The following is a 14,268-nucleotide window of genomic DNA, read 5'->3' as shown; positions in this document are numbered from 1 at the left end:
GGGTTGGTTGGAAGGGGGCATCGCGGAGGTGGCCGAGCACGGGTGCGTTTTCCTCCCCACGCTGTGTGGGTCTCGCCCCTCGGGCGATGGAGGCACCTTTCCAGCTGAGGCGAAGGGCCTGATTCTGAATGTGGGAGGAGAAGGTCACGTTGATCTCAGGGCCGGCCCCAGCTTATTTTGCACCCTAGGCGAGGATCCCTTCTGGCGCCCCCCATGCGCCCACCAATTTTAAAAGATAAATGCATTTTAGGAAGAATGTAAAACACAAATAATCAAGAAACTCCCAGAATACTGGGCAGCTTGGCACCCCTAAGGGCCAGCCCGCTCTAGGCGTTCGCCTAGTGAGTGAGTGAGCTTGCCCTGATCTTAACGCATGAGGATGGCCGGGGCTGGAGGTGGGGACGATCGTGTGCCTCTTCCGAAGCGGTTGCGGGAGGAGGATCCGTGCGACGCGGACCGAACCCCCTCGCTGAAAAGGTTTGCCCGTTAGGTAGGTGCTTGGCTGGGCGTCAGGTGCATCCTCTCCCCGTAGAATCCTTCAGTGGTCCTTGTCCATTTCCTCTGCTTCCTACCAACAAGATTTGTTAAGAAGTTGCATTCTTAACCATCAGCCACATTAAATGCAGAATGCAACGGAAAGGGGTTCTCTTGGGTTCTATGGAAGCGTTGTGGAGATGGAGGAAGCCGATTACTTAGTCTTCATTCCCCAACCCAAACAAAACCTGAATGAACGTAATTGCATTTTGCTTTGACTTCACCCTTGCGTTTTGACTTCGTCTGTTTATATGTTCTTTGCTTGTGATCAACAACAATGCACTTGTGTTGTTTATCCAGCTGTTTAGTATATCTCTCCCCCCCCTTCCTCTAGGAGCTCAGGGTAGCATACATGACTCTCCTCTAATCCATTTTATCCTCGCAACAACCCTGCAAGGTAGGATAAGCTGAGAGAGAATGAGTTATGTGGCAAACAGGGATTTGAACCTGAGTCTCCATGGGCCTAGCCCAGCACTCCAGCCGCTGCATTGTACAGGTGCTATGCTGAGCTGTCAGTGTGAAGGCCTCTGGTATTCAGGGGCCATTTCCTGCAGGAGCGCACAGGAGCGGAGCTCGGGCAGTAAAGAGCCCAGGGGGCGGGCACATGCAACAAGCCCCACCCCCTGCTCCCAGCAGCCCTCAGTCAGAGCAAGAAGCAGCCAGGTAAGTTGCAGAGCTCCCCCTGGCCCCCCGGTCCAAAACAGTCCAGTGGCACCTTTAAGACCAAGTTTATAAGCTCTCCCGCCTCTGTGAGGACAGATCTGCACGTTCCCCCCCCCAAATAGCTAGCAATCCAAAACAGTCCAGTGGAACCTGAGCGGTGGGTGTTGCCTTCTGACACACTTCCGGTGATGTCAGGGGGTGTGGCATATGCAAATGAGTTATGAGCCAGTTTGGTGTAGTGGTTAAGTGCGTGGACTCTAACCTGGGAGAGCCGGGTTTGATTCCCCACTCCTCCACTTGCACCTGGCTGGATGACTTTGGTCAAACCATAGTTCTGACAAGAGCTGTCCTTGAAAAAGAGCAGTTTCTGTCAGAGCTCTCTCCGCCCCACCTACCTCACAGGGTGTCTGTTGTGTGGAGGGGAAGGGAAAGGAGTTTGTAAGCTGCTCTGAGACACCTTTGGGTTGTGAAAGGTGGGGTATAAATCCAATCTCTTCTTCTTCTTCTAAGCTCCTGCACCTCTTTTTCTACAAAATGACCCCTGCTGGTATTTCTAAGCCCTCTGGAGCCTGCCCACTTCCGCCAGATCATTTTGATTAATTTTTGTGGCAGGGCGGACTGTGAAGGTAGCCTCAACCCACTGGAATGTGTCTCCTCCGAGAGCAGGATTATTGCTCTTGTTTGCAAAGTCTCTGTGTGTATGCCTCTTTCAGATACCTGGGAACCAGAGAGGACTTTGTGTCCGTACTTGAATCTTTCGGGTAGGTGGCACTTGATAGAGATCAGCTGGAAAGGTTCAGTTGAGCTACTGCCTCTAGGTAAAGTCAGAAGCAGGACCGGCCCTTTCAGTGCATATCTTTGCTATGATTCTGCAAGGTGGTTGGATCACAGTGCCATTTAACGTTTCGTAATTTGAATGAGAGTACTGAACAGCATCTGGAGGAATGTAAACAATCCATTAGGGACAACTGTGAGGGTATTCAGGGAGGACCCTTGGGACTGGCTAACTAATTGGCTGCCAGATTCTGCTTGGCTTAAAAATATTCTTCAGTTGGGGGTATTATTGTTGCTTATAGGTGTTGTTTGTTGCTGCTGCATGCAGTGCTTACCAATTATGTTGATATGGTTGAAGGAAGGGTGTATGGTGAAACCAAAAGAAAACATATATATGATGGTTCAGGAGCAGTGTTCCCTCTAAGCTGAGTTAGTGTGAGCTAGCTCACGGTTGTTTAGCCTCCGGTTTACACATTTTTGCCTTAGCTCAGGAAGGGGGGCCCCAGAGCAAACGAATTGATGCAGGAGCCAAATCGCTCGCTCACGGCTTTCATGCCAGTAGCAAAGTAGAATTTTTGCTCACAAGACTCCACATCTTAGAAGGAGCATTGTCCAGGAGTCATCCCAACAATTCTGTGCTGCTAAGGTTTCAGTTGGTTTCTCGTATGTTTTCTCTTTGCACAGAATCTCTGCTTGTCGGGGCTGTAAGCGGCGCATGCAGGAGGTAAGGGTTCAGTCCCTGGCGTCTCCAGCTAGATAGACTTTGATAGACCGACGGCATTCGGTATAAGGCAGCTTCATAGGCATTCGTGTGTATCTGGTCTTAAGCATGACAGTGCAGGGAAATGGGCGCCGTGCTCCGTTCCTTTGCCACAGAAATGCCAAGGTGCCATCTGGAGCCTGGCACGCTCCCCTGCCTGGTGCTCCACACCTCTCCTCTTGACTCTGCTTGGCCTGGGGCGAAGCCGGTTTGGGAGTCTGAGTCAACAGTGCAAAAACCGGCCTCGAGGCAGGTGGGGGTGGCGAGAGTGTTCCTTGGCTGCAGCCGGCAATTAGCTTTGAAGTTTAAAAAAAAAAACCAAAGGGGGAGGAGAGAGGGAAGACGGCAGAGACGGAAAAGGAGGCTGATGCATGTGCGAACCGTTTAGTCGAGGCTGGAGAAACGGCGGCGTCTTAACACAGACGCCCTGACCTGGGTGGCTCAGGCTAGCCCGGTCTCAGTAGATCTCAGAAGCTAAGCAGGGTCGGCCCTGGTTAGTGCTTGGATGGGAGACCACCGGGGAAGTCCGGGGCTGCTACGCGGAGAGAGGCCGTGATGGCAAGCCGCCTCTGAATGTCTCTTGCCTTGAAAACATGACAGGGTTGCCATGCATGAATCGGCTGCAACCTGATTGGCGCTTCCCACCACCAATAACGAAGCAGGGAAAAGGATGGGAAAGAGAAGTAAACTCCGGCTGCTGTGGGGTTGAGGAGCTGGTGGCGGTTCTCATGGGAATCGAGAGTCTTAAGCCAGGCCAGCCCTCCTACCAGGGGAGGTGTAAAGGTAAAGGTAAAGGCTCCCTTGCTCGAAAGCCAGTCGAATCTGACTCTAGGGCTGCGGTGCTCATCTCCGTTTCCAAGCCGAAGAGCCAGCGCTGTCCGAAGACGTTTCCGTGGTCCTGTGGCCGGCATGACTAAACACCAAGGTGCACGGAACGCTGTTACCTTCCCACTGAAGCAGTACCTATTTATCTCCTTGCAATTTCTTGCTTTTGAACTGCTAGGTTGGCAGGAGCTGGAACTAGAGATGGGAGCTCACTCCGTCATGCGGCACCCGGGTCTCGAACTGCTGAACTACTGACCTTCCACAGCCTGCAGTTCAGCGTCTTAACCACTTGAGCCACCGCAGCTCCTAAGGGAGGTGTATGTTTGTCCCAAACCCCGACCTATAGAGGGCGCTGTGTCGTCCATAACACCAGCCACTTGCTTCAGTTTTCGTCTACAGCTGGTCTTGCTGGAGAGCCGCTTTGGAAGTGTAGGAGGGGGGCCCGGGCTGTCCCCCCTCCCGCAAGAGGTCTCCCGAGAAGTCCCATGGCTGTGAAGTCCTCTGATGGTCCCAATTTGTCTCGAGGGTGAGCAGTTGCAGCGTCAGGCATCAACTCTCACGGGGCCGGAATTCCGTATGTGACTTTCGAGCTGCTGTCCTTGAATGAGATGAACAACTGGAAGCGGCAGTCCAGGGAGGCACCCCGGCCCTGGTGGGTGGCCCGCGCGGAGCCTACGCGTCCTCTTGTGCCCCCTGTTGCAGGAGTGGAGCAGGCGGGCCCTAGGCTTCCTTCCCACTCCCACCTCCCTATGGGGGTGTTGGGCTAGGAGAGGGGCGCAGGGAAGGGGGAGTGCAGGCGGGCTGCTATTGGCTTCTCCCCCGCAGCACGGGGGGCGGGGCGGGTGAGGGCAGCAGGCACCCTCCCTGCCTGGGCTGCAAAAACCCCTTGGGCCAGCTCTGGTGAAGGTTCTGGTGTGTATCCAGATGCCTGGTCACCCCCTTCTGGCTTTCAACGGCTGGCTCCATCAGAAACAGGAAATTAGTGGTGGCTTTGCCGTGTCTCTTCTACTTCCAGGTACTTGTTTCAGTCTCCTCCATGCGGCCCCAGGTGCGAAATAATAATGGTCCAGCTCCTCCTCATCATCATCATCAGTGTTCCCTCTAGGCGGAGTCAGTGTGAGCTAGCTCACAGGTTTTTTTAGCCTCCAGCTCACACATTTTTGTCTTGGCTCAGGAAGGATGGCTCCAGAGCAAACCAATGTGACTTTGGTCAAGCCATAGTTTTGTCAGAGCTGTTCCTGAAAGAGCTCTCTCAGCCCCACCTACCTCACAGGGTGTCTGTTGTGGGGAGGGGGAGGGAAAGGAGTTTGTAAGCTGCTCTGAGACTCCGAGTGAAGGGCAGGGTATAAATCCCATCTCTTCTTCTCTTCTCTGTGGCTTTAACAGATGTCTTGCATATTTGCATGACATTTTACCTTTAGATGATGCTCAGTAACTCAAATGACATGAGTGTAAATGCCACTTTAAGGGGAAAAATTGGTTTGAAATCCTGTTGCCATATGGGAGTAGGTCATGCTATGGTTCGATCCCATGTCAACACTGACCTTCTCAGTCTTGGGCATTTCTGACAATACAAGAAGCATAGTGTGGGCATGTGATAGGAGTTTTCTGTCGTTATGAGTGCTGTGTGATGAAGGCTGTATTCCTTACTGTGTAGTCAAGGTGAACTTCCATTACAGGTTTTTCTATGGGCTATCATCATAGTTATTATCATATGGCATAGTGTGTAGTATAGCTAGGAGATCCTAGGATTGTCTGGCAGTCTAAAGTTCTAGCTCTTTTAGCAGTATTCACCACTAGGTGGCGGGATAGACTTTATTTTTTTGGCTGAGAGAGCCCTAAAAGAATTGTGACTGGCCCAATGTCACCCAGCTGGCTGCATGTGGAGGAGTGCGGAATCGAATCTGGTTCTCCCATATTAGAGTCCATTGCTCTTAGCCACTACACCACACTGGCTCTCTGGTACGGCACAAAAGGATCAAGATGTTGGAGGCTGGCTCTGCATTTGCATGTACCATTATGGCAGAGAGGGGAAGCAGCAGCTAGCAGCTGCTCAAGTGGACTGTGCCACTACTTCCAAGTAAAGAGGTGGTGGATATAAGGAGTCTCCATCTCGATAAAGCTGGATGCTCCTTCTTTCCTCTGAACGTGGATGTTTAGAGGACAGCCAGTGGCAGACAGATAGGACTTTCACCATAGAGACGTGGGAGTACAGAGCGACTGCTTCGATCCAACAGGGCAGCTTTCAGACAGGAACAGGAAGTGGAGTGCGTTTCGCTCTATGGCCCAGTTCTTGCTTGCTGGGCTGCCGCTACTGAGTGTAGCAGAAAAGAGCAAGAGTCCAGTAGCGGCTTAAAAACCAACAAAATTTGTGGCAGGGCAGGAGCTTTTGTGAGTCGCTGCTCACTTCTTCACATACTCACGAAAGCTCCTCCTACCACAAATTTTGTTAGCCTTTAAGGTGTTACTGGACCCTTGACTCTTTTCTGCTGCTACAGACAGACTAACACGGCTGCCCATCTTGATCTACCTGCTGAGTGTGTCCCTTAATGTTTGTTGCCTGGCCCTGAAATGGCTGGTCATGGCCAAAGCAGAGCTGGCGTGGCCGATGTGCGGGGATTCTCTTTGGCCCAACAGTCAGATCTTCCCTCCTTTCGGAAACGTGTCACGGTGCTCCTTACCGAAGTTTCTCAAAAAGCTCGACTAGGATTGGATTTCTCCTTAGAGAGGGTGGGCACACAAAATCCCCGTAGGGGAGGTGTTAGCCGGTGAATGGAATGTCCAGCTCGTAAGCTCGGAAGCCTGGAAAAAAGACCTCTTCAGCATTAAGAAGGCTGTGATGGGCCATTCCGGCCAGGCGGTGGCAGTGCGGCGCAACGACTGAAAGCAGTCCTGGAAGAACTGCCAAGCCGAAGTGAAGCCGTCCGGAACACATCTGAAGCCTACAGCTGAACAAAATCCCTGTCAGCTGCAAACGCGTGCGATTTAAAGAATTACATGTTGTCCTCCCTTACCCCTATGAATCATTGTTAGTCCCTTGTGAAACTTGTGTAATTGTAAATCGCTCAGAGCCAGCAGCTCTGCAGGATTGAGTGATCAATAAATCGAAAGGTATTATTATTATTATTTCACCACCTGAGAGTAAGAATGTTTCTTCTTTTCAGATGACGTGGACCCTAAAAACGGAGCCTTGATGCCTTCCGTTGCGTCCTGGGACACCAGAAAGCCTGAACGGAGAAGTTATGCAGCAGGACTCAGAAGCCGATGCTCTCCTGGGTATGTCTAGGGATCTTTGCCTACTGTTCGCTCAACAAAGCAGTGGCTCAGAGTTGGGGGAACTGGTGGCTGTTGGCAGAATTCAGTTGGGGAGGGAGGAGTGGAAATGTGAAGGCAGAGCTCAGAGACTGGTGAAGTCTGAAAAGCGGTGGGGGAGACCTTAACTGGGTGAGGTGTGTGATGGATACACAACTAGCGAATTAGTTTTATTTTTGCTGCCCGACATGGAGAGGGTTTACATCCATTCCCTAAATTGCTGCCAAGAGGAGGGTAAGAAATCTTCTGTTGCTAAGAATTCCAATATAGGATCCCATTTTTCCATTACAGGTTTTTCTATGGGCTATCATCATAGTTATTATCATATGGCATAGTGTGTAGTATAGCTAGGAGATCCTAGGATTGTCTGGCAGTCTAAAGTTCTAGCTCTTTTAGCAGTATTCACCACTAGGTGGCGGGATAGACTTTATTTTTTTGGCTGAGAGAGCCCTAAAAGAATTGTGACTGGCCCAATGTCACCCCGCTGGCTGGATGTGGAGGAGTGCGGAATCGAACCTGGTTCTCCCATATTAGAGTCCATTGCTCTTAGCCACTACACCACACTGGCTCTCTGGTACGGCACAAAAGGATCAAGATGTTGGAGGCTGGCTCTGCATTTGCATGTACCATTATGGCAGAGAGGGGAAGCAGCAGCTAGCAGCTGCTCAAGTGGACTGTGCCACTACTTCCAAGTAAAGAGGTGGTGGATATAAGGAGTCTCCATCTCGATAAAGCTGGATGCTCCTTCTTTCCTCTGAACGTGGATGTTTAGAGGACAGCCAGTGGCAGACAGATAGGACTTTCACCATAGAGACGTGGGAGTACAGAGCGACTGCTTCGATCCAACAGGGCAGCTTTCAGACAGGAACAGGAAGTGGAGTGCGTTTCGCTCTATGGCCCAGTTCTTGCTTGCTGGGCTGCCGCTACTGAGTGTAGCAGAAAAGAGCAAGAGTCCAGTAGCGGCTTAAAAACCAACAAAATTTGTGGCAGGGCAGGAGCTTTTGTGAGTCGCTGCTCACTTCTTCACATACTCACGAAAGCTCCTACCCTACCACAAATGTTGTTAGTCTTTAAGGTGTTACTGGAACCTTGACTCTTTTCTGCTGCTACAGACAGACTAACACGGCTGCCCATCTTGATCCACCTGCTGAGTGTGTCCCTTTATGTTTGTTGCGTTGCCCTGAAATGGCTGGTCATGGCCAAAGCAGAGCTGGCATGGTTGATGTGCGGGGATTCTCTTTGACCCAACAGTCAGATCTTCCCTCCTTTCGGAAACGTGTCACAGTGCTCCTTACCGATGTTTCTCAAAAAGCTCGACTAGGAGTGGAGGGATGATTTCTCCTTAGAGAGGGTGGGCATACTAAACCCCCGTAGGGGAGGTGTTAGCCGGCGAATGGAATGTCCAGCTCGTAAGCCTGGAAAAAAGACCTCTTCGGCATTAAGAAGCCTGTGATGGGCCATTCCAGCCAGGCGGTGGCAGTGCGGCGCAACGACTCAAAGCAGTCCTGGAAGAACCAACGTCATCAAGCCAAGCCGGAGTGAATGCCATCCGGAACACGTCCGAAGCCTACAGCTGAACAAAATCCCCGTCGGCTGCAAACGTGTGCGATTTAAAGAATTACATGTTATCCTCCCTTACCCCTATGAATCATTGTTAGTCCCTTGTGAAACTTGTGTAACTGTAAATCACTCAGAGCCAGCAGCTCTGCAGGATTGAGCGATCAATAAATAGAAAGGTATTATTATTATTATTATTTCACCACCTGAGAGTAAGAGTGTTTCTTGTTTTCAGATGACGTTGACCCTAAAACGGAGCCTTGATGCCTTCCGTTGCGTCCTGGGACACCAGAAAGCCTGAACGGAGAAGTTATGCAGGAGGACTCAGAAGCCGATGCTCCCCTGGGTATGTCTAGGGATCTTTGCCTACTGTTCGCTCAAATCAAAGCACTGGCTCAGAGTTGGGGGAACTGGTGGCAGAATTCAGTTGGGGAGGGAGGAGTAGAAACGTGAAGGCAGAGCTCAGAGACTGGTGAAGTCTGAAAAGCGGTGGGGGAGACCTTAACTGGGTGAGGTGTGTGACAGATACATTCGTATGGGCAAAGGTTGCCTCCGGGAACTAGGGTTTGGATCCAGCCCCATGTTTCCACTTGTGCTTAGATCTCTTGCACAATCAGAAATGCAAGACAAAGACCTTGGTAGCTGCGTGTGCTTCGCGTATCCCCCACTTGCATTTCTGTTTGCGCAAGATTTTGTGCACCTAATTTTGGGGCACTGTAGCATATAGTTCAGCAGTTCGAGACCTGAGTGTGACACATGACGGAGTGAGCTCCCGTCTCTAGTTCCAGCTCCTGCCAACCTAGCAGTTCGAAAGCAAGAAATTGCAAGTAGATAAATAGGTACCACTTTGGTGGGAAGGTAACAGCGTTCCGTGCGCCTTGGTGTTTAGTCATGCTGGCCACATGACCACGGAAACGTCTTCAGACAGCACTGGCTCTTCGGCTTTGAAACGGAAGGTCACATCAGCAGGTGCAAGTGGAGGAGTGGGGAATCAAACCCGGTTCTCCCAGATTAGAGTCCGCGCACTTAACCACTACACCTAACTGGCTCTCTGGCATCCCAGAGATACATGACACTGATGGCCCCAGACCGCTGATAGGAGCCCCAGGGACCTGCATGCAGGTGGGGAAGCGTGGGGGGGATCTCCTTGGGGAAGAAGGACAGAAGATCAGCAGTTCCCTCTTTCTCGCTCGCATTCATACCCAACACCTATTAATCCCGCTAGATTTGAGACGACTGTCAGATGGGCATCTGGGGACAGCTGCAGTCATGATGCACTGAGGACAGTCTTTGGCATGGAACAAGGAGAAGGCGAAAGTGCCCCGTAGCTTGTCAGCCAGTCTGGATCTGGGTGAACAGCCGGTTTCTAGTCCTCTTGAGGTCATGTCGGGATCACAGGTAGCTTCTCATGGCAGGGCTGTAGCTCAGGGGTTATGCTTTGCATGCTAAAGGTTCTTCGGTTCAGTCCCTGGTAAGACTATTTAGAAGAAGAAGAAGAAGAGATTGGATTTATACCCCGCCCTTCACTACCCAAAGGTGTCTCAGAGCGGCTTACAAACTCCCTTCCCTTCCCCTCCCCACAACAGACACCCTGTGAGGTGGGTGGGGCTGAGAGAGCTCTTGACAGAAATGGCTCTTTTTCAAGGACAGCTCTTATCAGAACTACGGCTTGCCCAAGGTCATCCAGCCAGGTGCAAGTGGAGTTGGGAATCAAACCCGGTTCTCCCATATTATAAGAGGAGGAGAAGAAGAAGAGATTGGATTTATACCCTGCCCTTCACTACCCAAAGGAGTCTCAGAGCGGCTTACAAACTCCTTTCCCTTCCCCTCCCCACAACAGACACCCTGTGAGGTGGGTGGGGCTGAGAGAACTCTGACAGAAACTGCTCTTTTTCAAGGACAGCTGTGCCAGAGCTTGCGACTGACCCAAGGTCACATCAACAGGTGCAAGTGGAGGAGTGGGGAATCAAACCCGGTTCTCCCAGATTAGAGTCTGCACACTTAACCACTACACCAAACTGGCTCTATTTAAAAAGATCCTGTCTAGCAGATCCTGGGGAAAACTGTTCTTCCTGGCAGTCTGATGCCAATTTCAGTGGGCACTGCCGAGGTAGATGGAACCAAGGTTTCACTTGTTATATAGCAACCTTGTGTAGTTCTGTTCCTTAGCTCTGAAAAGGTCACTTCTTTACGACTGCCTCTGATTATTTCCTGCTCTTTCTTCTCCACGCAGGTGATGGAATGGAGGGCGAGCCCTTGGAAGAAGAGGTGGGGGCGTTATGTCCTGAGACCCACAGCCGCATTGACGAGGAGGACCCGGCGACACCCCCACCCCCAGCGGCACCTCCGCCTCGTGGAAAGGGCGACCGCCCTTACGCCTGCGGTGAATGCGGCAAGGCGTTCAGCCAGTGGTCCAAGCTGGTGCGCCATCAGCGTATCCACACCGGCGAGCGCCCGAACACGTGCACCGACTGCGGCAAGTCCTTCACGCAGAGCTCCCACCTGGTCCAGCACCGGCGGACGCACACGGGCGAGAAACCCTACGTCTGCGGCGACTGCGGCAAGGCCTTCTCGTGGAGCTCGAACCTGGCCCAGCACCAGCGGACCCACACGGGCGAGAAGCCGTACGTCTGCCGGGAGTGCGGCAAGGCCTTCTCCCAGAGCACCAACCTCATCAAACACCAGCGCAGCCACACAGGCGAGAAACCCTACCGCTGCCCGGAGTGCCCCAAAAGCTTCTACCGGTCCTCGGACCTCATCCAACACCAGATCACGCACACTGGCGAGCGTCCCTTCAAATGTGACGAGTGCGGGAAGGGGTTCACCCAGAGTGCCAACCTGGTCAAGCACCGCAAGATCCACGCCGGGGAGAAGCCCTTCCGCTGCAACGACTGCGGCAAGACCTTCATCCAGAGCTCGGAGCTGATCCAGCACCAGCGCACGCACTCGGGGGAGAAACCCTATCAGTGCCAAGAATGTGGCAAACGCTTCGGACACGGCGCCACCTTGGTCAAACACCAGCGGCTTCACATGGGGGTCGAGCCCTACCGGTGCGCCGATTGCGGCAAGACCTTTGGGCTCAGCTCGGCACTGGAGCGCCACCGGCGGTGCCACAGCGAGAGCCGCCCTTACGCCTGCGGCGAATGCGGCCAGAGCTTCTCCTTGGCCTCCAACCTGACCCTGCACTCCCGGATCCACCGAGGCGAGAAGCCCTACCGCTGTGCCGATTGCGGCAAGTGCTTCGGCATGAGCTCCACCCTCATCCGCCACCAGCGCATCCACACGGGCGAGAAGCCCTATGCCTGCCCCGACTGCGGGAAGGCCTTTGTCCGTAGCTCACACCTCACTCAGCACCGGAGGACGCACACGGGGGAGCGGCCCTACCACTGCGAGGAGTGTGGCCGGCGCTTCTCCCAGAGTTCCAACCTCATCACCCACCAGCGCATCCACATGGAGGAGCGCCCCCATGTCTGCCATGGTTGCGGGCGGCGCTTTGCGCAGGAGGACGAGCTGCAGCGCCACCAGCAGGAGGAGAGTGGGAAATGCGGAAGCAAAGAAGAGGCCAAGGAGCCGCAAGATCACATCGGTGGGAGGGACTGTGAGGACAGCGACGTGCCAGGACTGCACAAAGAGAGTAGCGTGACGTGTCTGGTGTGCGGGCTGGACTGTGACGATGCTGTCACACTGGCGCAGCATCAGAAGAGCCATGCCACCCATCTTTGTGATGTATGTGGGCAGCGCTTCCAAAACAGCGTGATGCTTGCGCGGCACAGAGGGAGCCACACCTCTTATATATGTACTGAATGTGGGAAGGGTTTTGAGGCTGCCGGCGCCTTGGCCTGCCACAGGGAAAGTCACGCATCGTGGATATGCGGCGTTTGCGGGCAGAACTGTGAGGACAGCTTGGCGCTGGAGCAGCACGAGGAGACTCATTCCTTGCACATCTGTGGCGCCTGCGGGGAGAGTTTTGTGCACAGGGAAGCACTTTCGCTGCACGAGGAGGAGGGGACGTGCGAGGAGCACGCGGAGCTCCTGCTGGGCCGAGAATCCCCCAAGGCGCTCGTGTGTCTGGATGGTGAGGGGGATTCTGGAGGCGAGGATGTTCTTGCACAATGCGTGGGATCTGGGGGAGGCTGCAGGGAGGGTCGCTCAGGTCTGGCGGACGAGGAGCCGAGTCCCACAAGACTTCACGCTTGCTCCGAGTGCAGACAGGCCTTCTCCGACGGCACAGCCCTTGCCCGCCACCAGATTGCCCACGTGCAGGAGAAACTGTACCAGCGGCCAGAGCTTGGGGGCGCCCTAGCCCTCGCCAGGCACCAGAGGGAACACATACGCGGGAAACGGCACCGGTGCGTGAAGCGGGGCCAAGCCTCTTTGGATGCCACAGTCCTCATGCTCCACCAGAAAAGCCACACAGAGGACAAAGTGCATGGGTGTCTTGAATCCAAAGAACCGTCCAGCTCTGACTCAGATCGTGACGTGCGCCAGAGCATCTGTGGAGAAAGGTCTCCTGGGACTGCACCCCTTGGAGAGGAGCCTTCCAGAGAACAGTCGCACACTGGCTCACAACTGAGCCACCCAATGGAGGATGAGCCATTCAGGGAACCTTCGGGACTTGTTAAGCACCAGAGAACCTGCTCCAGCGACAAAGTTCCCAGCATCCCCACGGAAGAGACGTCGTCCCCTTGTGGGCTTTGCTTCCCAGAGAGCTCAGCTTCGGCTTCCTGTAAGAAAATCCGCCTTGAAGAAAAGCTTGGCTTGGGTTGCCAGGGTGACGGGTTGCTCGTAGAGAGCTCAGCGGTTGCTCCGCCCCAGAGAAGAACCTGTACCACAGACAAGCCTGCTCCGGTTTCCACCGAAATGGCTGCCCTCATCCGGCTCCCGAGCACCAAGCCGTACAAGTGTCACGACTGCAAGCAAAGCTTTGTGGACGCCACTGGGTTGTCCCGCCACCAGATTGGCCACATGAAGGACAAGCTGCTGAAGTGTCCAGAGTGTGCCGTGAGCTTCCCTGACAGGCTTGCTTTGATCCGGCACCAGATGGAACACACTGCAGAGAAACTCAAGGGGGTGCGAAAGCAGACGAAAAACCACCGTGGTAAGGAGAGAGGCCGCGGGAGCCCTCTGGAATTTGGGGAGAGCTTCACAGAGATCTCGGCCATCCTTTTGCAGAGGGGGACCCCCGTCTCCGAAAGGGGTGCATCCCAACGGCTGAAGGACCACGGAGCGGACAGAAAACAAAACTCAGGCGATGTTTCGGAGTTGACAGAGCCTCCCTACTTTCACCTTGACTTGGGGAAAGCTTCTGGTGCTGGCAATGCGCTGGCCCACCGCCACGCGCAACAGGATAGGGGCAGATACATAGCGCATCCTGAAGCTGGGAAAATATCCAGGAACAGTTCAATGTTGCTGCGGCACCTCCAGAACCACACAGCAGAGAAACCTTGATCTGTGTCAGAACTGTGAGACGTGTCGGTTCTCAAGAGACGAAGGGGCGGACGCAAGAGAGTCCCTCTTCCCCGGAATGCTGAGAGCATGTTCAGGTGGGGGGGCGGGCAGGAGGACGTCACTGCGGGCCGTGGGGTGGCCCAAGGGTTGAGACGTGCCCCAGACGGAGAAGAAGGTATTACTGACATTATTATTATTAGGATGGGGTGTGCACTTGGACAGAGTTAGGACGTGTGTGTGAAGTCGTAGAAAATAATGCAGGGCGAGAGGCCGTTACAATTTTTTTTTTTTTTTAAACCAGCAAAATATGGAGTGAGTCCACCCATCTCAGAATGCACTTTTTGTTTTGCTTCTCATTTCCTGGGTTTCGCGTGACACGTACACAGAAACACACT

General features: G+C 53.4%; 1 protein-coding gene across 1 annotated transcript in view; it reads left to right on the top strand.

Moving 5' to 3' along the window:
• Positions 1-13,873, top strand: part of ZNF629 (zinc finger protein 629) — a 24,621-nt gene extending 10,748 nt beyond the window's left edge. The window contains exons 2-6 of the mRNA XM_015406818.1: positions 379-477; positions 1,911-1,958; positions 2,656-2,695; positions 8,699-8,771; positions 10,659-13,873. Of these exons, the coding sequence (XP_015262304.1) occupies positions 379-477; positions 1,911-1,958; positions 2,656-2,695; positions 8,699-8,771; positions 10,659-13,873 (3,475 nt within the window). The remainder of the gene's footprint in view (positions 1-378; positions 478-1,910; positions 1,959-2,655; positions 2,696-8,698; positions 8,772-10,658) is intronic.
• Positions 13,874-14,268: the final 395 nt, after the last annotated feature.

This window comes from Gekko japonicus, unplaced genomic scaffold, assembly GCF_001447785.1.
Source record: "Gekko japonicus isolate JY-2015 unplaced genomic scaffold, Gekko_japonicus_V1.1 scaffold849, whole genome shotgun sequence".
Taxonomy (NCBI): Eukaryota; Metazoa; Chordata; class Lepidosauria; order Squamata; family Gekkonidae; genus Gekko; species Gekko japonicus.
The sequence above is the reverse complement of the archived record's forward strand: the minus strand, read 5'-3'. Positions and strand labels throughout refer to the sequence as shown.